Consider the following 25,986-nt stretch of genomic DNA (forward strand, 5'->3'; position numbering starts at 1 on the left):
AAGAGAGAGAGAGAAAAATAATGTTTTTATCCACAAACGTAGCCACATATTATTCCGTTTATTGAGAAAAATAGTTTTACGCAACGCTGTTGTGGAAAGTGGACTTTTTCATGCGTCGTTTCAGTGATGTGCATCCACTATTAACTAGTTGTCAGAAAAAATTCAGAGGCAAGTGCTCAGAATATAATAGAATAAGTGGGTGGAAAAGTATGCATTCAAAAGTTCACTTCAAGCTAGTCGTTGCATAAATAAATCTGAAAAAACGTTACGTGAAGTTGGGTGTTATATCTACTACAGATTGAGACTCATAAGAAAGGACTATTTCAAACGAGGATTTGTTAGTCATTCCAAATTTTAACGAACTTTACCAAATTCCAATTTACCGAAACTTAACAAAATATAGTTTTAGTAAATTTTGCATTGAATAAAATTTGGTGAGTTCTTCCGAAAAAATGGCAAACCATGAACAGTACAGAATGAACAGAGAGCATTGGATTGAAAATTGTCCATTCTTAATTCTTACAGTTATAACACTGTAAAGGTGTTGAGTTATCGGTCCTGGCGAAGCCGATTTCGCAACTTGTTGCATAAATCGCTTTTGTCGAATGCATTAACATCGGATCACTTATGAAGTAGGTAAAATAAATAAACAAACAAACTAGTTTTCAGAGGTGTATTTATACATATCTATACGAGACTATTGGTGAAAAAAGACGTTAATAAACAAACATTCGCACGGGAATATTAACCAACTTTTCGAATTTATAAAAGTGTTGCAATAAATGCATGAAAACGTGTTGGAAAAATTATAATTCACCATAAATTAAAAGAAAAAGAAGGAAAAAAATGGAAAAGAATTCTTTTAATTAATTTTTTTCGCTTTCCTGAACTTGTTTAACGAATCGTTTGTGCGCTTATTAAGAAGTATAGAAATAGATTGTAATAAATACTTTTCTCTGAATGTAGTTATGTGCAACAACCTTTTTGTGTATACATATATTAACAGATAGCCGTGGCTCTAAAGAGACTCAATAAAAATATTCTTTGCCATTTTGTCTATAGGTGACACTATCTTAAATTGACTTATAAAGACTTGATTTACACCCTTTTCAAATGCTTATGTTTCGTTTCAGTTTTGAAGTGTGAAGTTGGAAATACCAGCAAAATATCTGGAAAACGTTTTATAAAGTGATAATACTTGTTTGTTCGTATGGCCAGAGAGGTATCATTAAAATGGCTTGGGATAAAATTTATTCAACGGCAATTGTACAGCGTTACAATTATCATCGTCAATTGAACGATTTGAATGAAAAGAAGAAAACGAAAATCAGATCCGAAAGACAGCAATTTGAATATTGAGATATTGTAACTGTTGCGAGTTTTTGGGAACCACTATTACGACGTAGGATAGGTAAATATGTGTCTGTTAATCTGTTAGAAATGACTAAAATTTCCCGAAACCATTTTTCGGTAAGTTTTGATAAATTTCGGTAGTTTCTAGTAATTTTCAGTAGTTTCAATAATAGAATTACCAATAATAGGTTCATCCCTTTGTTCATCGTCTAATGTTTATATAGATCTTTTACTTCATTTGTTTAACCATTCATTTTGCAGCTATAAGACTGCATTAAGCAAAAGTCATTTTTTTCGCTGTTTGTCAATAACAGATAACTTAATGAAAAAAGACTCAGCACTAACGGTAGTAGGTAATAAAAATACTGGTCAAACGAGTCAAACAATCCCAAATCTCCGGATGTCTTTTATGAATAGGTCTTAGGTCACTTGGAACACAGAACAGAAAAATCTTCGCATGTGAAAAGAGTAAGATTTTTGTTTAAGGAATATCGGTTTCTCAGGTTCAATTATTTTATGTCGAATCAAAAGACTGTTGTTTATAGATCAACGTTATAATATGAACTAAATTGCACAGTACAATGCTTGACATTACATAATTTAGAAACTTAATTGACTGTGCCAACTATTAAGATAAACAAAAGTTCAGATTGGTCTGAACATACTCCCGGCCAAGACATTATAAATCGTCTTCAAATAAAACTAACACAAAAAATTCAAAATGAAATGAAATTGGCTCGGAAGATAAAATGAATGAAACGGAAAAATTTACTCAAAAATAAACTCAAATTCAAATCCTCATCGGTCAGGCTGCACATTGGTCTCGAAATAAATGCGCACTCGATTTGACAAAAAAGAATTGTCAGCTCCTTAAACGTGAGATGTGACGACCCAACAATTTGTTTGAGGTGAAACTTCATTGATTGCACTGCTGCTTCCCAAATTCCTCCGAAATTACTTGCTGTTGTAGGATTGAATTCCCAATCGACGCCGTCGTTGGTAAATAAAGCGACTATTTCGTCCATTTGTTCTCTCAGTGCGCTCTGCTGTGCCTTAGAAAGCTCTGTTATCCAGTCCACAAAATTCGCAGCATTTTTGTTGTACATAATGGCAGGTTTTGCCCGACGACTGATGAATCTCTTGGATAATCGTTTTCGGATACCATGGAGCGCTTCATTCTCCAGCGAACGATGTTGAAGACTACTCATGTTCCATAAACAAGTCGAGAAACATTCCGCTAATTGTTCACACATTGATACTCCATTGACTGTCTGCAATTGACCACAATAATACGAAGAAACGGCAGTTGGAACAATTACTGCAAGATGAATAAATCCAGCTGATCTGTCAGCCTTGCAACTTCCGACTCGTTCGGCCTTTGACACGCTTAAAGACGAACTGGAATGATTGCTTGATCCGTTATGAGACGCCGAAACCAATGCTCGAAATGAAACTTTAATCGAACAAACGATTGAAATGTGGAATACTCGATGATGTTTGACTATTGAAACACATAAAGTCAAAATTGTAAATTCCGGTTTTCGCTGTACGGATTGCAGTTGACCAAAATTGAAACCATAAAATGACCACTGCTCTACTCCATTGATTGTCTTTGGTAGACGATTATTGCACACGATAACTTTGAAACAAAGAAATGGTGACGTCAACCAAGCTGTACTGGCATACACTAATTGCATAGTGATACTCGAATGCACCAATTTGTAGTCGAAAATCAGCTTCTCTGTCATTATTGAACACTGAAAGACAGTAGAGCACGAAGCCAATCCATGAGCCACTACATGAAACTGCAATTCGATGATTATTTTCGAAGCGTGTATTTGAGACAACGTGGATCTTTTGTTAACCAGCGACCTTTTGTTTCCATCCACGTTTTTCTCACAAATGAACATTGAGAGAATGGGCACAAATCGTAAAACTTCCAACTCGCTGAACACTTGACTCTTTAAATCGTATCTTTTCGATGAAACAACTAGAACCATTTGATTCTTTTCACAAACATACAAATTTGAATGATTCACAAAAATGTCTATTGTCTTAGAACGCGATTGTTCGCACTTGTCGGAACATAAACTTTCATCGACCGATAATTTGATAAAAAAACAGCCGATTTCTCTCACAACTACAACGCGAATTAAATAAACAAACGGTTGAGCAACCGACATCCCGGTTGAGCCCCCAAATGTTTAAGGAATATCGGTTTCTCAGGTTCAATTATTTTATGTCGAATCAAAAGACTGTTGTTTATAGATCAACGTTATAATATGAACTAAATTGCACAGTACAATGCTTGACATTACATAATTTAGAAACTTAATTGACTGTGCCAACTATTAAGATAAACAAAAGTTCAGATTGGTCTGAACAATTTTTGAACCTTAATAGTAGCCTCCTAACAGAGCGTAAGTGAACCTGTAACATGATACTACTGTGGTGTAAGGGCAAGAGATTATTTCATAAGAAATTTGATTCTTCGTTAAACGATGCCCTAGCCTTTTCTTTAAATTAAATGTAAAAAATGACAAAAAAAGTTCAATAAAAAACTCACCTTAGTTTTCGATGTCCTTGGCGATCCACCGATGATAATGGCATACACCTCAATCTCGTACGTATCCACACCTAATTCCCTATCCAATTGGGCGGCTGTCGATAAAATACCCAATTTGGTATCGATGTCAAACAACCGATCCACTTGTCGACCGTCACCCGTAACATTCGTCACATAATATTCAATATCAACCGACGAACTATACTTTGCCGTCACAGTCACAACACTAGTACCGGGCATTTCATTCTCATAAACACTACCGAAATATTCACTCATCTCGAACTTTGGTCCATTATTCACTGAGGCACTCGCGAATATTGTCACATAAGCATCGGAGCTTTTGCGTTCACTTTGTACGGCTTCGTCGGTTGCCTTAACGGCCAGTTTGTATCGGGCTTCTGGAGTTGTTAGTGCTTTGCGTAACGAAATAACTCCAGTGCTGCGATGCAACTTAAACAATTCCGCATTACCGCTCACCATTTCGTAGGTGACTAACCCGTTGGTGCTTGAGTCGGCGTCACGAGCGAAAACATTCATAATAACAGAACCGTCGCGACCTGGTGCCACACGAATGTCCTTAAGCGGCAGCACAGCTGCATTCATAGATGCGAACACCGGTGCATTATCGTTGATATCTTCCACAATAACAGTCACGATTTTTTCAGCCGATAATCGTTTCGTTTCAACAGTTGCTTGATCGGTTGCAACCACAGTCAATCGAAACGTGTCAATACTCTCGCGATCGATTTCTTTCAGCGTACTAATAACACCTGTCATTGCGTTAATGCCAAAGTATCGCTGATGATTTAATGGATCTTGATGGGAAATTGCGTAGGTTACTTTTCCGTTGACACCCGAATCGGGATCTTCAGCGGTGATCGTTACGATTGGCGTATTGACGGATATTCCTTCACGTATTTGTCGAACAATGGCTGTGTTGGGAAAATTCGGCGGATTATCATTCTCATCGATGACGTTCACGATGAACGTGATAGTCGTTGATAGCCGTGGATTACCACCATCCGATGCGGTGATATTCAAATTATATGCCGTTGTGTCCTCATAGTCCAGAGTCTTGTGCAGGAAAAGCGACCCGGTGATTGGATCAATGTGAAACGTATCGCGACGATTACCCGACGAAATGGAAAACGAAATCTGGCTATTCACACCCAGATCAGCATCCGTTGCCCGGAAACGCATCAACTCCTTTCCCACTTGTGTCGTTTCATTGACAAACACTTGCGAATTGGTTTGCGTAAACTCGGGCGCATTGTCATTTTCATCCAACACATCGATGGTCAGCGTTGTTGTCGAGGATAGTTGATTCTTAACAGCCGCATCATGAGCGACAATGACCAATTTGTACATTGATTTCACTTCCCGGTCAAGCTTTCGGGCCAATGTTATTTGACCGGTTGCATCGTCAATATTGAATCGGGCTTCATCATTTCCCGATTCGATGCTGTAAAATACGTCACCGTTTAATCCTTCGTCGGCGTCGATGGTATAAACACGAATCAATTGGGTATCGATCGAAGAACCTGGAAAAATTTTTTTTGTAAAAAATTCTTCGTTAGAATTGTTGTTTGAGAGGTTGTGATTAGACTTAAGACCCGCAGTACTTTTGTTATATGGCATCTCGCATCTCCATCCCCATAGCAATAATAGAAAGTCTATTGCATTCAAATTCAATCTGTTGTGTCGTTTTTATTAGAGAGAAAAAAACAGGCAGATGTTTATCGATCGTATCGACTGGAATGGTCTGTTTATTGTTGCTACAAGTGGTATGTAACAAGTGCAATAGACAATGACATATTGAATGAATTATTCACTTTTGCAGGTGCCTTTGTTAAATCCGTAGACAAATAATTTTTAAATATAAAAGAAACGAATTCAACAACGATCTTTCCAACATAATTTGATTGGTTATCACAACAGTTAGGGATCATCAATAAATTATGTAAGGAATTCTGGTTCCTAAAAATGTATAAAAAAAACTTGTCGACCCGAGGCAGCAGGTAAGGAAAATGTTTTGAATAGAAAAAAATTGGATTGGTTACATTACTTGGAGATGGAGACCGATTAAAGTAAAGGAGTCTCACATTGATGCTGTTAGAAACGGTCAGTGTTAGCTGGCTTGAATTAAAAAATAAATTTCTTTAAAATTACGAGAAAACTAAAAAAAAATATTGAAACAATCGCTTCAACAGCACCCATAGGTTACATTCCTTTCGTATCCATATACATTTTCTAATTTATTTCATTAAAAAAAAGCAAGGATTGTTCTGAAAGTGCAAACATTAAAATTACCTTCGGATATTTGAACTTTGTACGGTGCCCGTATAAACTGCGGTGCATTGTCATTAACATCAGATATGATGATTTTCACTTTGACTTTATCTTTCAGTCTCACAACACCATTGTCTGAAACAATAGCCTCAAGTATTACAAATGGCTGACCGGTTGATTGCACCAACGATTCACGATCGAATTCATGCATCGTTTTTATGAAGCCATTACGTGGATCTATCGTAAAATCGTCTTGCACATTTGATAATGTAAAAATTAACTCGGCATTACGACCAATGTCGCGGTCGATAGCTGTTAATTTTCCCACAAACGAATCGGCCGGCTCGTTTTCAGCGATAGTGAATGTAAACGTGGTGTTGGTAAATTGTGGGGCATTATCGTTTTCGTCGATTATCCTGCGAAATGAAAATAAAACAAAAAAATGGTGTAATGCTCGATATTATAACATTTAATAATGCTTGTACGCGATCGCAACCATTTTGTGCGATATGAAAGCGAAACGACAAAATAATTAAGGTTGCTCAAAAACATGAGGTAAAGTTAACTAAGTACTTACTGGGCAATCGGACAAATGATGGAAATGGTACTTCTTGTGCGTTTAACAGTCTCGGCTGCGCCTCGATCGGTAAATTTCACGTAAGAAGTACTATTTCCGTCATTTGCCCCATTGGTAACTAATGTATTATCACATAACTACAGATCGAAAGATGAAAAGTAGAGTTTTCGTGTGAATTTTGACGATCTGAGGCTAGCCCAAGTCAATAAACGCCGTATTTCACATTTGTATACCGAGTTTTGTAATGGAAACGAGGCTTGCCGAAATTTCCCCTTAAATGTGAGTGGAATATTTTATAGTGTAAGCGAAAACGAGACCAAGGCTGTATATTTTGGGGAGGTCTCGCAGATGCAGATACGCGGGTTACACACCACGTTTCATACAAAAAATTCACCACACCATACAAATTCAATTTTGGTGAATTTGTTTGTATGGAAAAGATGTGTTCCCGCGTATCTAATAAAATGGCGATCTGCGTGACCTCTTAAAAGTATACAGCCTTGAACGAAACAACAAAATAGGGGAATGACATGTTTGACATATCACAGAAGAATAATTTTCTAGTTAAATAATTTTGAGGGGAAAACAAAGCGCTTACACGATAAAATCCATTAAATAACTTAGGTTAAAAACGACAAGTCTCGTTTTCGATTGTTTAATGACCTCTTCTTCGCCTTGGATCAGTCAAATTCCCACGAAAACTTGATTTTTTTAGCTTTTTGTCACTTGTTCTTTAAATGACTATTAACACCCAAGTCAATGAAGTAATGACTCATTTCCAGGGGGTACAGTGAGTAAAATATTTGTAAATTCATTCATACATAGATCAAGGAATTTGTTCATATAGTGTCCGTTTGACAAGTGGATCGCCACCGGTTTTTAGGGGGTTTACTTTTTTTATCAATTTTTTTTGTCAAATTCAAGGTTTTTGAGACGTTGGACAGTATTTAACAATGCAAAACTTGCAACATTAAAAAGCTAAATTTCAAAGCCCCCTGAAGCCCCATGCTTCCACCGACATATGTAGTAAACATGGGTCTATTTTAGAAAGGTCAGTATAATATAGGTCTGTTCCAAGGCCATATGAATTATTAAGTTACTGTCAAATTTCACCCATAGAGACATAACCTCATCAATATTTGTATGAAAACCGAGCTCTGTGGATGAAATCGTGTTCGTTCGTTCGGCCAGTCAAATTTCGTGTTTACTTGGAACAAACCTATCAGTTATAAACAGGCTAAAAAAATCATTGCTAAAATAAGTAACTTTTTACGTCGAAATGCGTTTGCCATACGGGCATCATCTGTTATTGATATCTGAGACAAAAATACGCGATGACATCGTGTGAATGACGTCTTATATAGCAAAATATTTGCTAAAACTAATGAAGTAAAAGATTTTATATCAAACAATGGGCTATACTTTAAACCAAATAAGTAGTAGATTTAATGAACGCATCGCGATTCCATGGTATCTTTCATATAGACGAAGCATACCGTTTCCCTGATGGAATTTTTAATTTAATTTTGTCGGTTTGCTAACTTTGACTTTCTCCCACCATATTTATAATATAGTTACCGTCCTATCGTCCTATCTTCACTTAAAAATTGCGATGAAACTCTGACGATAAATCGTATTCAACGGCGATTCATAATAATAGATTTGTCTTCTCGTTGATGCCCGCACTTTTTGTTTGTTTGTTCATTCATTTGTAGATTAATCAAATGATTTTTTGACGGTCCAATTACAGATTACCATGAATCGTTTAAACGATGGAGAAGAAAAAAATTCGAATTAAATCAACAAAGCCAACAGAAAAACAAACAACCCGAATTAACAGTATATCGTCGTTCTCTATGAGACTACAACGAAATTAAGTTCAAGTTCATAAAAAACGAAACACAATATTCGTTTCAAAAATCAAGAACTAGAATTAATTGAACTTGGCATAAGTACACCAAAGACCGATCTCTGTAAAAAGCTAACCTACATTCCTACATAACCATAAACAAGTCAAAGTCAAGTTATAATTTGATTTAAAGAAACGGAGCAACAACAGAAAAAAATCGTTTGATAAAATAATCTGATTAAGTGATTGAATTACATACCTGATGATGACCGGTACCATCGAACTGCGAGACGGTTCGCCATGATCATGACAAGATATGGTTAGCGCATAATAGTCATGCTCTTCACGATCCAATTGACTCTTAACAAACAGATATCCATCCGGAAATATACCAAATTTACCGTCGCTATTCCCTTCCGAAATGACATACGATATGCGTCCGTTTTCATTCAAATCGGCATCGGATGCACCCAGTGCAAAGAACCGTGCGTTAACCGCAGTCGATTCCAATAAAGACGTTTCGTACGATGTATGATCGAATACGGGCGTGTGATCGTTAACATCGGCAACGGTAATGGTTAATGTATTTTTCGATGATAGCGGTGGTGTACCGCCATCTGTTGCTGTTAGTTCGATGTGCAGATTGGTGCCCGGTTCGGCACGAATGGGTCGATTCAGATATAGGACACCGGTTGCTTCATTGATGCGAAAATGGTCGTCCGGATTGTATGTGATGCTGTATGTAACGCGACTGTTGATGCCCGAATCTTTATCTCGTGCTCTAGATAAATAAATTTCTTGGCCCACAGCCGTATTTTCTGGTAAATGTATATCATCACGATCCCGTGAGAATATCGGTGCATTGTCATTTAAATCCAAAATTGATACGTTCACAGTTGTCTTAGCATAAGCTAAACCCCTGCGAGCGACAACGGTCAATGTATACATAATCGTGACTTCACGGTCAATCTTGGTAGCCGTGGTTATAATTCCTGTTCGTTCATCTATCTTAAAATTGCCTTTAGGATCACCATATATAATTGAATATTCAATTGAATGTGCTGGTGTTGTGGTTGTTGTTGGTATTTTTTTCGTTGCCGATGAACGTATTTGTGTACGTCCCACTTCACGGCCAATTTGCGCATTTTCCATGCTATGATCTTCAACAATTTGAAACTCATACCCGCCATACGAATCGAATTCCAATTCTTCCAATTTGGTTTCTTTAATTATTTCAACAATTGCATCATGCTCCGACCGACGATCACCACGATCTTTCGCAGAAATTACCAATTTATGTAATGGTTTCTGTGATGTACCCAAATTGCCGCGTAAACTTATGGCACCGGTCCAATTATCAACGATGAACAAACCGTCACCACCGCTCTCCAAATTATACGATAATATGGCATTATCACCTTCATCGCGATCGGTTGCGGATAGCTGCAATCAAGCGAACAATTTGTTTCTGTCATTAAAAGACGATTGGAAAAGAAAATTTGAAAGAAAATAATTGAGACGAGGCGACAAGATTTCACTGAATTTGTAATTTGCTTGCCGAGACTAATAAGTAGGAAATGCAGTTGTTCATTCAATCTTTAGTTTTAGCGATAAAAATGTAATTTTCCATGAAAAAACACTCACCTTCATCAACGAAGTACCAACGGGCGTATCGTCTGCTATAGCCAGAAAATATTTCTTCGGATAAAATTCCGGACTATTGTCGTTCACATCTTCAACATTCAAATAAACTGTTGCCGTAGCCGATTGCAATGGTATGCCCTGATCTTTAGCAACAACTTGTATTTCATACGACGATATCACTTCACGGTCGAGTGCAGTTTTTGTGGTCAATTGGCCGGTGAGTGCATCCATAGCAAAAACATCCGGATATCGTTGTTGCACTCGACTGTGCAACGAATACGTAACACTGCCATTCGTACCCTGATCATGATCGGCAGCTGTGAGCATTGCAACCAGTGTATGTGGTGGCGTATTTTCGCTTAAGCTCACATTGATTTGTTGCTGCGAGAATTGAGGCGCTTCATCATTCTCATCCAAAATTGTCACTTTCAATTGTGTGTATGCCCATTTCGGATTCGGTCCACCATCTCTGGCTGATATGTTTAGTTCGCACGTGCCCTGAATTTCGCGATCTAATGCAGATCTCGTCGTTATCAATCCCGAAACCGAATCGATCATGAACCATTGATTTGTATTTCCCGATACGAAGTCGTATGTGATTTGAGCATTTACACCGGTATCTTCGTCGGTGGCACCGATACTTGCTACGTATGTACCAGGTGGAGCCGATTCACTCAACACGGCCGAATATTCGGATTTTTCAAAGACTGGCTCATGATCATTAACGTCATTCACGTGAATGATTAAATAGGCAGTTGCTGTGCGTGGTGGTGTGCCTTTATCAGTTGCGACCACAGTCAAATTATATTTTCCGATTTCTTCACGATCTAAAACACCATTAACGCGAACTAAATCAAAACTGGGCGTCTTTTCCAACCGAAAATGTTGCAATTCATTGCCGGATATAATTTGAATATTGCAATCGCCATTCAAACCTTCATCCACATCAACAACGGACACTGCAGCAACCACACTGCCATTAACCGCATTTTCGTCGACTGTAGCATATGACCCAGTCGATGGAAAATATTGGAATCGTATCACTGGGTCATGGTCATTGGTATCGACTAGATTCACCGTAACGTAGGTGCGTCCATCCTGGCGCGGTGATCCGTGGTCTCTGGCGAAGACGGTAAATACACAGCTCTTCGGACAACTACTTCCACGTGCAGATGATGGACAATTTTGTTGTGGACATGTTAGTTTTAGTGTGGTCGAAATTACACCGGTTTCCGGATCGACGGTAAACTGTTGCTCGGTGTCCGCTAAGTAGTATGTTATTTTGCTGTTATCTCCGAGATCGTTATCGGAAGCCATGACTTGGAGGACCGGTGTACCTGAGAAGGTTTTTAAATTTTATTGTCGAACTGATGGAGTTGAGAGGTCTCTCAGGGAGAAGGGAGTCTGTAATCTTTTTCTCTAAAATTTTAAATTCAAAAATGATTTCCAATTTACCTGGTGGTACACTTTCGTTCAATGAAACGATATAATCACTGTGATCGAATATCGGTGGATTGTCGTTAACGTCGGCCTGGAATTGTGAAAATAATTTTGTTTTTAATTCAACGAAGAAACGACATAATAATAGTTGAGTGAAAATGTTATTTCGTGATTCGTTTTATATGCCCATGAAAATGCATAACGGTAATGTAATGCCCTTAAAACCCATGCATGCAAATGTATAACAACAATATAAACTACTCGACAATAAGTCATCGAATTTGGAATTGATAATATTTGGTGCAACGCTTCAAACTTGCGTGCAAGCAAAACACTCATTTGTGACACTACATTATCCTCCACAAGCAAAAAGTAAACCGTCTGTACCACGATCGTGTGACGGTTGATGGTCTCTACGATTTCAAAAATAATTTCGAAATTACTGAACTGATTTCTGTGAAATTGTTTTCCCTGAAAATTGATATGTGTGTGTGCCTTGAGCATAGAAATTTATTTATTTTTTCTTCATTCCATCGTTCATTTGAAAAAATAAGTTTACGAGTCGTGATGTCCAGTCCATTGTATTTCTTCAATGGAACACAAAATGCTGATGAACCTGTTATTTAAGGTAGTTCAACAGAGTGATAATTCAGGCGATATTTAGGAAAGTAAAAGAGAAAAGATTTCATTCGAAAATGATGATTGAATTTAACAAGAAATGTGAAGCATTTTTACGCAGCAACTGATTTTGAATGTTTGTAGTTACAAGCAAAGTTTTCATGGCTTGATGTAGTTGACAGTAGAAAAGTATAACTATTTCTTGCAAGATACACCAGGGCCAATAAGTTGCAAAAATTAAACACCAAACACATTGATATCCTCATTAGGTATAATCATATCCGAAGAACAGATAATCGTGTATTTTGAGTGCAAAAGTTTTTTAAAAGAAAATCCGCAAAGGAGTTGCTGATGATTTTCATCGTTATTTACATAACAAGGGATAAAAAGTTGAAAAGTAGAGTTTTAGTGTGAACTTTGTTGATCCGAGGCGAAGCCGAGGTCAATAAACACACGAAAACGAGACATTTCAACTTTTATCCGAGTTATGTAATGGATTTTACATGGTACATGCGTCGAAAACCGTCGAAAACATTGTTGCAAGCACTTCTTTCGACGCCCTTAGCATGTAAAATGCATTGCATAACTCGGGATAAAAAATGAAAAGTCTGGTTTTCATTTGTTTATTGACCTCGGCTTCGCCTCGGATCAACAAAATTCACACAAAAACTCTACTATTGCATGCTTTTGAAACCTAAACCAAATTTCTTGTTTTCCCTATGTATAAAATAAATTTTAAAGATTTTTAACGAATTTAAGGATTTTATTTTGAGTGCCAAGGGATTTTCTAAAAGATAATCCTCAAATGATTTTGAAACATTCTTAAGGACTTTCCCTTCAGTTTCAAGAATTTAATTTGATTTTCAAGGTTTTTTAACGAATTTGAGGATTCTCTTTTGAGTACAAAGGGATATTCCAAAAGCAAATCTTCAAAGGACTTTCAGATTATTCGGGGAATATTCTTCGGATTGGATCAGTTTGTTTTAAGTGAAAAATGCTAGTTTTCAGCAAACGTTTCGATGTTTAGATTTACATCATCTTCAGTGCATATCTTGATAAAATTCGCTCACTTTGAGTTGAGTGTGTTGGCAAATTAATCAAAAAACTAATTAAAGACTTTCAAAAAACAATAAATTAATAAATGAATAGTCAGGTACAGTTTTTATCTAGAACAATGACACAATTTATTATGGATTTTCAGATAATTTGTGAGTATTTTCCCTTAAAATTCTAGGATTTTCTTTGGATTTTCAACGATTTTCTTAAAATTTAAAGTTTTTTGTATTTTTAACGAACTTGAGGATTTTTTTAGTACAAAAGAAAATCCTTAAAAGATTTCTTAGGACCCTAGGATTTCCTTGGATTTCAAGGATTTACTTTGATTTTCAAGAATTTTAAAAGAATTTAAAATTTTCTACGTTTATCTGTACCTCGAATATACCTACTTTTAATTATACTTAGAGGAAATGTATGTGTGTGTATGAATCTAGAATAATCGGTGTAGAATTCGATATTCTTTAGGTTAAAGTCCATCAATCAGAATGTTAGCGAAGGACTTTCATTTCCATACTGATTAATCATGTTGGATTATACAATTTGGATAATCTAGTGTTAATGAAAATTAGTTAGTATGCCTTGACGAAAGTTACTTGTTAGTCTCAGTTCATAAATATTAATCTGTTCAGGCATTTTCTCAATAAATTATTTTGTTCATTTGTAATGTATGTTGATTACAACTCCTGGAAATAAGGAAAACCAACAGGTTATGGGCCCAGGAGGACGTGGAATATTGTGGGAGTGAATAAGCAAAATTATTTCACATTTGATCGAACTAACTGTAATATTGACTGCTGTCGGAATTCGAAACGATCGGAATGTAGTACACGATTGGATTGTGGTATACAATCGGAAAGCTCTACACGATTGGAATTAGAACTGGAAATTGGTGCTTGAGTGGCATAGCGGTCAGGCACCGGAATTTTGTAAACGATCTGACATTCGATCGGAATTTAACACACGTTTGGAATTTGGCAAACGATCGGAATTGCAATCGACAAACGATCGGAATTAGCAAACAAACGGAATTAAAATTGGCACACGATATGACTTGGTGAACAATCAGAATTGGCACACAATCGGAATCGTTGACCGATTGTACGGGAAGTCGTAACACTGCAGGAAAGCAATGAAAATCGAGGCAGTTACGATAAGTTACAATCGGAGAAGTTTGGAACTTGGAATTTAGACACGAAAATGGAATGAAGAAATTTGGAAATTCTAAAGTAGATGGAATAAAATATAGTCAATTGGAATTAGCAAACAATTGGAGTCAGAATTGACACACTTATTGAATTGGAATCGACAACAATTGGACGATCGGAGTGCTGAACGATCGAACTTTTCGGAAGATTGAAGTGCTTGAACATGTTAGCAATATTATGTTAAGGAGGAGTGACGTTTGAATGAGTGTAGATGGTTTGAGATTATTTAAATTGAGGAGGAGTGTTGGATTATACAATTTGGATAATCTAGTGTTAATGAAAATTAGTTAGTATGCCTTGACGAAAGTTACTTGTTAGTCTCAATTCATAAATATTAATCAATCGGTTCAGGCATTTTCTCAATAAATTATTTTGTTCATTTGTAATGTATGTTGATTACAACTCCTGGAAATAAGGAAAACCAACAAATCAATGGACCTATTAGTTTTGTTGTCGATCATAGCAAAACTAATAGGTAATTCTTAGATATTTCTACGAAAGTCAATAACTAAATCTGATACTTCTTTTGTTCAAAATGTCGCATAGTGTTTCATTTTTCAAAATCTTGTAGGTACTTCAGTTGTATACAACTCTTGGTTTTAAAATTCATTTTCTGAATAGAATGAAATGAGTTTTATGTACCTACTGCATCTGTTACCGCCTGTGTTAACAAAAAAAAAGCGATGAGCACTGATGAACGTCGTCTTATATAGCAAATCTATATGTAAAATCTAAGGAAGTACAAGATTTTGTATAAATTGTAAAAAGAGCTTTGATCAATAGATGTAGAAGACTTGTAGATCATATCTGAGATATGCTTATCGTCTCTGTAATTAAACTGATATTAAACTCGCTTCTTTAATCTTTCTGTTTGATAGTTTTTAGCCAATTAAATAAATTAATTAAATTTGAAATAATTCGCACAAAATATGCCCATCCTACCTCGGATTCGGGCAGATTTTAATTGACCATGGTTTGAACTGAATTGAAACGTTACGCCGTGTTATTGTGATCAGTTTTGTGTCATAGATTGTTGCGATTTTATGAAGAATTCAAAATTCTACCGAAAATCTTATGAATCAAACGAGTATGGTCAATGGATGATTCACATAAAGGTGCGGTCGTAGCAATATCGTTAGGTGAGTGATTTTTTAAAGGGGTAAAACAACTTAGTAATAGAGTGATTTCGTGCACATTCATAATAAAAAGTCATTCCAGAAACGGAAGTTTAAACTTACCACAGTCACGTTAACTTGAAGATATCCATTTTTCGGCGGATTTCCTCCATCTCGCGCAGAAACATTCAACACATAAAATCCGCAAGTTTCTCTGTCCAATTTACCGGTTGTCTCTAAATGTAAATACGACACATCACCACTGGGATTCGTTGTAACCGCTAACCGAAACTTATTATCATGATTACCGTCGACGATCCGATAATCATCGGTTACACTGTTGTTACCGATATCCCGATCGGTAGCCGCATCCAACAACAAACGCGTTCCGGACGCCGCACTTTCGGAAAATGAAACGGCAATGCTCGGTTCCGGAAATTCGGGAGCATTATCGTTTATATCTAAAACTGTGATGCGCACTTCAATCGGATAGGTGGGCTGACTGGACAAGACAACCAGATCATACCGATCGCGAATCATTTCCCGATCTAATATCGTGTTCGTTTTAATTTCACCACTGTTCGGATCGAGCGTAAATTCTCGTGGCGGCTCGTTGAATCGATACGTGAAACCCGTTTTTGTCGGAATATATCCAACAACTGTTCCTTTCGGTTCACCTTCAAACACTTCCAATTGGACACGCATATCGACCGCGCGCGATTGCATCTGTGACGACGAATAGCCATCGCCGATGGATGAACGACGACGCGGAATCACGAAACTGGTTCCGGGTCCCGGCCCGGGTCCATGTCCATTACCTATACCGATACAAAATCCGGCTATTGCTAACAGCCACAGAGCACTGACAATCTGCATTTTGGTGATTGTCATCATAATTTCGATTTTATTATATTGAGCACATAACTAATGATCACTTGATCCATTACACTTGATCTGTTCGAATTGTGAACCGGCTGCAGTCATCGTCGAGTAAACTTTCGATGACATTTATTGCAGCGAGTGATTTCTCTCGCGGGCACTTTATGGTTTGTGTTCACTGTTTTATTTATTTAAAATTACAACCAACTCTTTCCGAATCAATATTTGTTTTTACGTTTTTTTTTTTCAAATTGTTTCTTTACTATCTCTGCCTGCACGTGTTATGTTTTGTGTGAATGTTTTATTTATTTTTTTGTTAAATAATTCTCTGTCTTAAAGATAGAATTTATATATGAGGCACATACCATGAAGTAAACCTAATAAAAATTTCTTGATCTTGTTTGTATGTTACCACTGCGCGCACATAGATCGAACATAAAAATTCACCTTTTCTTCATGATCGTCTGTTCGTTCATCTGAGATTTTTTTCTTCTTTCATACAAATATTTTTTTTCTTCTTAAAAAGCACAACACAATGTATACACAGGTATCGGTCGGTGTACATATATATTCCCTGTGGAAGATCAATCGCCATACACCATAGTTGGATTTCGATTTAAAAATTATAATGGTGTGTACAGAATATCATAAAAACCGATCCAACGAAGAAATTCTTGGTGTACAAATACACTCACTGGTTTAGAATGTAATGAAATTTACAGCAAAACACAAGACGAAGAAAAAAAAAGAAGAAAAACAACACTAAACCACCAACACTTTTAAGACTTTTTTCCAAGAGCAAAAGGCGCTCAAAGTCTTCATAATCACATATACATTTATGACAGCAAAACTGGTTATGATCACATTACGAATAGTTTTATCCACACTTGCATCATAATATAAGTTTTCGTTGTAGTGAAAGAATTCTTTTTCCTTCGTCAAAATAGTGTATATGTGTGAATGTGTGGCTGTCGATTTAAAAGTTTTTTTTTTCTTCTGTAGATGTGGATGATGCAGAATTTTCACTGGTTTTCCTTTAGCTGCAAAAGTAAGAACATATTTGTCTAGTTAGTATAGTAGGTTGTTATTCTTGCATAAGTTTTGTTTTTGATCCTGAAAATATATTGAGAGTCTCGAGCTGCGGCGAAAGGGTGTCTCCTAAAAAACTTCAATCGAAACTGCTCTATCTGAACTTTGTATAGTCAACAGCTGCAATCAGTCGCAATTTTTCAATAATAATCAGATTCATTTACTTTGAAGAAAACTGGGACACGACCGAGTCATATGAGACTCTGAGTAATCTGTTATTGACACCAACGATAAAAATAAGCGTCTAACCGGTAAACGTGGTCTCTTATAGCAAATCTGTGTGAAAACAATCGAAGTAAAAGATTTTGTAACAATGCCGGTCGATACGTCAAACGGTTTAAGTAACAGATTTTACTATGCTGGTGCATGTAATAAGGCTATTACATGTATAGGCAATAACCTTTACATCACTCGCATAGTACAACGTCGTACTACACACGGAAAATAAAGTGATATCTCGTATCACGATGAGTAAATGTACTTTTACTTTTACTCATCTGGATACGAGATATCACTTTACTTCCCTTGCATAGTAATGTACTATTACAGATTGAATTGCCATACGAAATTTGGTTACTACATTGGTTCTTTGACTGTCCCTCAATTGGATTTAGTAAAGAAATATTTTGGAAATGAGAGTCGTCATACCTTTGATGAATGAACTATCAGTACACAGCAGATATATTCGATGAAACTGTTGAAACTAATGACTATGGTCATATATCTCACCCAGGATCGGAGTGGCCATATGGGCTAATCGGGCATATCCTCACGCGCTCCTGTCCTTTTTTACTTCTTTTATTTCGAGTAGAATTTGCCCTTTAAGCAGATAGTATTTAATCATAAATTATGAATAATGCGTTCAAGGTGAATCGGTTTGCTAACCATGCCATGTGTCAAGTCTGCTACTTTTCTTGACTAGCCCCGCCGCACTTAATAATCGAATCTGTTCTACTTTTGTTCTATGTATTTTCAATCGATTATAAAAAATCTTCTACTTCATTATTTTTGACAGAAATTTTGCTATAAAACACCACACATTAGTCGGAGCTCAACGTTTATTTTTTAGTCACTATCGATAACAGATGCCATGACGTTTTTGGTTAAATTTATTTATATTTTTTAGGGTGATTTTGATGTGGTAAAACTAATGTTTTAGCATACGGTTAACTCATTAATAGTACATAACTTAACAATGTGGCAAATGATGGAAATGGTAGTTCTTGTGTCAAATTTGCCGATCGTGGTGTAACCGATTGGTCGGTAAACACACAAGAAGCACCATTTACATCATTTACCCTATTGCCACGTAAGGTATTTTACGTGCTTCCAACCAGAAGCACGTAAAGCACTGTACGTACGAGGTTCCAAATTTTTATTTTGACGAGTGGAAATACAGCCCTCCTCTTCGGGTCGTGCCATAACGTCTCCACTCGTCAAAATAAAAATTTGGAACCTCGGACGTTATGTACTACTATTCAAAAACTTGAGGTGAAGTTTTGGCTCCGTGAAGTAAAGTTAACTTTACCTCACGTTTTTGAATTAAAAAATTAAATTTAAAAGGTTCTAAGTTCTAAAGAAGCCTTAACTGACACGAAAAAAAACTCCAAATCCTTAGTTTACTTGAAAAATTAACTGGAATTAACGATTCGTCTGTTATTTGTTTGAATGCAAATAATGAAATGATAAATTACGGCATGCCGAAAAACAGTTCTTGCAACATTTTATTATTAATAATAATCCATTACAACGTCATGGTTGGCTCACCAATTTCTTCGAATTGTGAACACATTGATTCTTTGACGACGGAGCATTCTGTCTCCTAACTAACGAAGAATACGATATGACTAAAAGGTTAATGAAGATAAAAGATTTAATAAATCATGATGAAGTCCCGGTACTTAGCCAAACTTGATTACGAAATGTTCGAAATGAGCAATTATTGAAAAATTACACATTATTGACGGTATGTGTTACATTGTATGGCTAAAGTGATTAAGATTCATTTTAAGAAGTCGATAACTTAAAGTTCTTTCTTCAGAGGAATTTTTAAAATTTTTCAATTATTTATCAGGCTTTTGTTGAAGCAGATGTGCACAGATCATTAAGGTACAGGTTAAAAAATAATTTCTCCGAACAACAGACATTAATTTTGTGCTCACGGTGGGCCTCAAGCGAGAAAAAGTTTTTTGATGGTGTGCCCAAGAAATTAGTCAGGCTAGTAAAGAGTCTGGTAACACAGAAAAACCGTTCCACGATATCTAAGCTTCCCCTTCACATAAGATTTGTAAAAATTTAAATTTTTACCGAATTTTTTATGGTTTTTTTTGAATAAGTGGAAAAAATAAAAAGTTCAGCTGTTTCTCAGCAGATTCACACAAACAATCAAAGCTCTTTATAAATCTTCATACGGTTTCACCAACTACAACGCGCATCCGTAAAGCAGCGTATAAACAAGTATTAAACGTGTGGATCAACTGAAAAACAGCTGAAGCAAATTCATGCTGAAATTTCAGTGTCTTCGACTGTACCCAAGAATAGAGTATTGCTAGCAACAATGAGACTTTACATGACTCAGGAGAACCGTTCGACAATATATTAGGTGCTCCTTCGAAAAAAAAACTCCTAAGGGTCACCGTGATGCTGAACGACATAATGAAAGTCAAAATTATTTAAGAAAAATTTCCTGGAAACGGACAAACACTTGCGTCATAATAAAAATCTAATTAAAAAAATTAAAGAAATTCTTAATAATCATTTTAATGGAAAGTGCAAAGCTGTTGTCTGAAAACTTTGTCCCGTCAACCTTCATTAGACTTCATTAATTCCGAGAAGAAAAAAATTCACATCAGAAATGGTATACCGAATCAAACTAATTTGAAAGCATAATAAGAGGACGTCCGTAGAAAAAAAAGCAGCAAAATCTATTGCCAATTAATTAAAAGTATAAATTCCACTTGTCAATGGGAAATAAAATTGATTGAATTGACAATGACAATGAAAAATTCGATGCATATCCAACCGCGACATTATTTCAATTGAATTGTTTTACACGAGTTAATTATAAATGGGAATGAGAATGGTGAATTGAATAGAAAACGAAAACAGCGTAACATAAAGTCAAAGTTTCGCTTTCGGTGTAACTGAGGTAAGATTAAACAAAAACAACAACGACAATCATGCGGGTTGAAACTGAACGCTTGTAACAAACCAGAACATGCCCATACAATCCGAGACTCACATAGTGAGTATTTTAATTAAAAATAAATAAATGAATAACCCATTGAAACGTGTAATTAATTGTAAAATAAGAAGAAAAATTCTAATTTCGTTAATCATTTCCTATACACTGTAGCCTCTCTTCACCTAACTCCCTTCAGAAACAACTCCTAGCGCCGGATATATTCGTTGATTCATCTTATTTTCATTCGATATATTTCGATGTCTCGTTAAATCTTTATGTTTTTCTGTTCGTTTTGCTTCCACAAAAATCCTCCGTGTGTAAAACTATTTTTCTATCATGTACACACCATAAGAGTCAACCATCTTTGTCTTCCCGATACCAGATTCAGTTACTTTAAGAAAACGCATGTGTGTCTCTCACTTTGCGCAGGTATTTAATATGGCTGAACATTGTTGTAGCTGATACTCTTTTTTTATCGTCTTCGTCCGAATACACACCAAGGTATGAGGTACAACAACAAAATAACACGTTGCTGATGCGCATGGTCGAAATACAGAAAATAAAATAAAAAATATTATGTTAGAATAGTTCGACTTTTAAATATCTGATTCACGAGAAGTTGGAGGAACACAACACACCAAACGAGAAGTTAAAAAAAAAACTACAAAACCAAAGCAAATTAAATTGTTGAAAAGAAGAAAAAAAAAATTCTATTATGTTCTCAAAAATTAATTTGAAGTTTTTCATGAATTTTAGATTAAATGAACGATGGATGGATTTTTCATCTCTCTCTCTCTCGCATTTTTATTTATCGGATTTTGATTTTTGTTTTTAGGTCGTCTCCGATCGAACATAATAATGTTTCGTTCAAATACAAAAATTATTTCCCTTCTTGTAATATCAATATAATTTCCAAAACCAAATTACATGCTTCGTCGAGCTTGAGAATACCCAACTTGTAAAATGCATAAATCACAAAGAGCGTTTTTCTGTTTATGGGCAATGTTATATAATTGTTAAATTGTTCGTCTTCACGCAACTGTTGGTTATGATTTAGTTATGTGTTAGATTATAAATATGAACTTCAAGACTCTTGTCTATGCACTGACCGTAAAGGAATTCTGTTTTTTTTCGCACACCATGCAGAAGTAGTCATTCCCTTTATCAATCGGAATGTGGTGGTGAGAACGGTGTTTCACTGTGAAATTGATCGTAATAGTGACATCACACAGACCGTATAATTTTCAGCTTCCCCTATAGCTGTTTAATCTCACCATAAACGCCCTTCAAAATGACCATTGAACATCAACTTATCACAAATATTTTGTCCTAAATTTAATAGAGTCATTGATGGATCATTTCATTAGATCAGTTACCAATTGGTATGTTTGAATTTAATGAAAACTTTGGCGACAAGTAACGTTATTAAGTTCTAGTCCTACAAAAATTTCGCTTCAGGACAGGACTATCCGATGAAACCATGAATTATTTTTGGGAAATTTTTCCAAGATGAAAAAAATTTGGAAAATTGGTGAAAATATGAGAAAGCGTTTTTCCAGTTTTTCGAGTTAAAACGTTTAAAGTCAGAGAAAAATAAGAATTCACCTATTCAACGTTGATATCGGTGAGAAAATTGGAAATTTCATTTTCTTGGTTGATTTGTGGCCAGAGATGTTAAACTTCTGTTCATTCGATGAACAATAGAAGAGAATTAAAATTTGTAGGCTTAAAAGCTAAACGGCGATGAAATTATGCTTCATTTCTTTTATATTCCCTTTCACTTCTCTTCTTCACGGGATGTGTTACATCAATACACTTACTAGCCTTCACAGTTTCATCTGTTAACGACGGCGACGTCAAAAATAAGTAATGAATTCTGACTAATGTCTTTTTATGTAACAAAATGTATGTTGAAAACCAACGAAGTACAAGATTTTGAACCGATCTCTTGAAAATATTTCAATCAAAAGAAGTACTAGATTCGATATACTCATCACCGGTATTATGTTTGTCGTCTGTGAACAGTTAACACCAATGCCATTGCACGAAACGTGAGGAAAATAACTTCACCTGAGATGACTAAATGATTTTTAATTTAAACAAACAACAAACCACAAGTGATTGTAAAGCCTCGTTTAAAGCCAACTATCAGGAATATCTATGGTTGTTCATTATGGTAAATAAAGAGACGCACACAACGATATTTATATTATGTTTACCTTAATCAATATTTGGGACTGACTCGTTTCAATGTTCACTTAAAAGTCGGAAAAAAAATTATTTAGCAACGTAGGTAATGGTTTCGTTGAACTGTTTTTTGGTTGATGCTGAAGGTGTTTTTGTTAAAGAACTTTACAAATTTTCTGTTTTTCTTTATGTTTTGGTTGTATTCATATTTTTTTCGTATTTCTGTACGCAATGTTTACCTCATTTTATGAGGGAAACGTTTTTTTTTTCTCTCGCTCTCTTGTTGTTATGTTCACTTCAACGACGGTAATGTTATTTGCGTTGGCATAAATTTCAAAGATTATGATCTAAATAAATAAATTTATATGCTTGAGTCCTATGGGAATGGGTTTTTCTGTTATTAAAATTTAGTGTGACATAATTTTATTGAAGCTGACAAAAGCAACAAGCAAATCAAGTTCACTCATTCTGATCGCTTCTAGATTTTGTTCGCAGATCGTTGCAGCGAGAGTAAGGTTAATCGCAAGTCTCAGGACGTACCTTAAACTTAATTAATTATTTCATATACAAATTTTTCTGTTGTTAAATCTATCTAATATAAAGTGATAAATCTGGATGGAACTTGAATTAGATTAGAGATAAATTCAACGAACTGCAGACATCTGAAAAGTCATCTGTTACCGACATCTAATATAGATATAATCGATAGGTTCTTTCATATAAGAAATCAAATGTTGCTACTAATGAAGTAGCAGATTTTGTACAACGTATTAAGAAAAGCGACACTTTAACCAAACAAAAGAGTTGATTTTGGAATTAAATCATGAACTAAAATCAAAATTATCGTTTGAAACAAAGTCTAGCTCATTTTAACGATACTCTGAAACATTTACCTCTATTAACTGCCGAGATCAGAAAACACTGAGTCATCCGTGATTAGGATACTGACGCGATTAAACTGCTATTAGTTGACAATAATTATAGGAAAACAATTTTTATAAACGATAATTTTGAATACTTTTCGTATGGCGTAGCATTTGATAATTCTATACTAAAATTAAACTTTTTACAGAGGGTCTGATTTTCACGAAACTATCTTCTATTGAAATTATGATTTCTCTAAGTTCTCGTTCCTAATCACTCGTTTTATACAGACTAAGATTTTGAGGCATATAGCAAGTAGTTTTTAACCTAAATAATTGTTTACTAGGCATGGGCGATAATGAAAATGATTATCGATAATTATCAATTATCGATAATCGATAATTATCGACTTTTTTTATCGAAAATTATCAAAAAAAAATATCGATAATCGATAATTATTGATATTTTGATAATTATCAAGATATCGATAATTCGATATATTGATATTTCGGTCCGAAAATCCGATATTTATCGATATATTCCGATATATCGGTATATTATCATGAATTTTCAGATAAATATCAAAATATCGATATTTTGATAATTATCGAATTTCGATATTTTGATAATTATCGATAATTATTAAATTATCGATAACGATATAATTAATCGATTATCGATCATTTCTTTCGATTGATATTATCGATAATTTTGAACGCCTCCCATCCCTATTGTTTACGAAGAAAAATTAACCTTTTAGTGATGTCCGAGCAAATTTGAAAGTTTTTGCACCACTTCCAGAACGATTTTCTGTCTATAATAACGTTTCCAGAGGGGGTACCGAATAGTAATTTTTCTAGAACTGCGACAACATAAATTTTAAACCTAAAACAGTATTTGATATCCCTGCTGTGTGGTTCAGTTCAATTTGACTGCAATATTTAAACGAAATTTTAATTAAATTTTTTAACAGACGTCGATCGCAAGTAGCACGATGCACGAAACACAACAGTATGAATTGTGCTTGCTTTTTTTTGCTTCGATATATGAACGCTGACCTTTAAATATCGAATCGAAATAGATTCAAGTTCAAGATGATTTAAGACTTCGCATGAGTTTGTTTTGTTTTATAAACACTCTCGCCGCATTTGACCTTTTGCAGACAGGAAGGTTTCACTAGAATAATTCTATTGCTTTTTTTGATATAAGTATTTCCAGCAGGCTACAAAATCTATTACTTCATTTGTTTTAACATTCATTTTACTGTCTACGTCTCATTGCTATTGTTGCCGCCGTTGTCGTTAAAAAGTGAAAAATCTTAGAGGACACAAGGAGCTTCCAGATGGGCTCGTTTATCAAAATTTCAAATCCACTTTGAAATCATATTCTAGAAGTTCTTGACGACGGGTGATGTTTTCAATTAGACAAATAATTTTTCTAGAAGGTAAAGAAATATCAGAGTCCAAAGTCATATCTCGTTAAATTTCGTTTGATAATTTGTGAATTATCTCTTCAGTTAGAAGAGCCCATCCCTCATAAAATATATATCAATTTCCGACAATTCAACTTCATTCCAAATAACTTCAAACGAAAGACATCAACGCATTTGAGAAGAACACAAACCCTGTCGCTAGCTTTTAAAAGAATTCAACAAGTTCCTTGCCGATTCATTAAGCTGTTAGCTGGAGACTCTCAATGTGTATTATGGTAATCCAATAAATCGGTTTATGTGAAAACAATAAATTGCACAACAAATTCTAACCTAAAAAATGATCGCACTGATAAACACAGACACACACTCTATTCTCCACGAAATTCCGGGAATTTCTTTATTAAAAATAAATCAAAAGTCCACAATTTTTTTTTCGAATTTATGTCGCCAAATCATTGATACGTTCATCAAATATACACGAGTAAACACAACATACAATTCCTAAATAGTTATTGTTTTCAAGCGACTAAATCTCTCATACACACAAAAAAAAAATGAATTTTGTTCAAACTTAAAAAAAAGCGTTTAAAATGTCCGCGACGGTCTTTACAATTTCGCGGTCGACTTGAAACTGAAAAG

General features: G+C 35.4%; 2 protein-coding genes across 4 annotated transcripts in view; both read right to left on the reverse strand.

The window, feature by feature from the left end:
* LOC119078905 (cadherin-related tumor suppressor) overlaps positions 1–25,986 on the reverse strand; it is a 194,804-nt gene extending 168,818 nt beyond the window's left edge. The window contains exons 1-7 of the mRNA XM_037186634.1: positions 25,678–25,986; positions 15,836–17,631; positions 11,734–11,809; positions 10,279–11,615; positions 8,894–10,077; positions 6,230–6,624; positions 3,920–5,460 (exon numbers count right to left, since the gene is read on the reverse strand). Coding sequence (XP_037042529.1) covers positions 3,920–5,460; positions 6,230–6,624; positions 8,894–10,077; positions 10,279–11,615; positions 11,734–11,809; positions 15,836–16,606 — 5,304 coding nt within the window. The 5' untranslated portion in view covers positions 16,607–17,631; positions 25,678–25,986. The remainder of the gene's footprint in view (positions 1–3,919; positions 5,461–6,229; positions 6,625–8,893; positions 10,078–10,278; positions 11,616–11,733; positions 11,810–15,835; positions 17,632–25,677) is intronic.
* On the reverse strand, positions 1,841–3,732 carry LOC119078908. 3 transcript variants are annotated; one of them, XM_037186638.1, is made up of 3 exons: positions 2,381–3,732; positions 2,315–2,329; positions 1,841–2,210 (listed from the first exon to the last, which is right to left on the reverse strand). In XM_037186638.1, the coding sequence occupies exons 1-3, from the start codon at positions 3,534–3,536 to the stop codon at positions 2,152–2,154; spliced, it is 1,230 nt and encodes a 409-aa protein (XP_037042533.1). In that variant the 5' UTR covers positions 3,537–3,732; the 3' UTR covers positions 1,841–2,151. The 3 variants fall into 3 exon arrangements, with proteins under 3 accessions (XP_037042533.1, XP_037042531.1, XP_037042532.1); XM_037186636.1 differs by having other exon boundaries at positions 1,841–2,329; XM_037186637.1 differs by having other exon boundaries at positions 1,841–2,209; positions 2,314–3,732.

Source organism: Bradysia coprophila, unplaced genomic scaffold, assembly GCF_014529535.1.
Source record: "Bradysia coprophila strain Holo2 unplaced genomic scaffold, BU_Bcop_v1 contig_297, whole genome shotgun sequence".
Taxonomy (NCBI): domain Eukaryota; kingdom Metazoa; phylum Arthropoda; class Insecta; order Diptera; family Sciaridae; genus Bradysia; species Bradysia coprophila.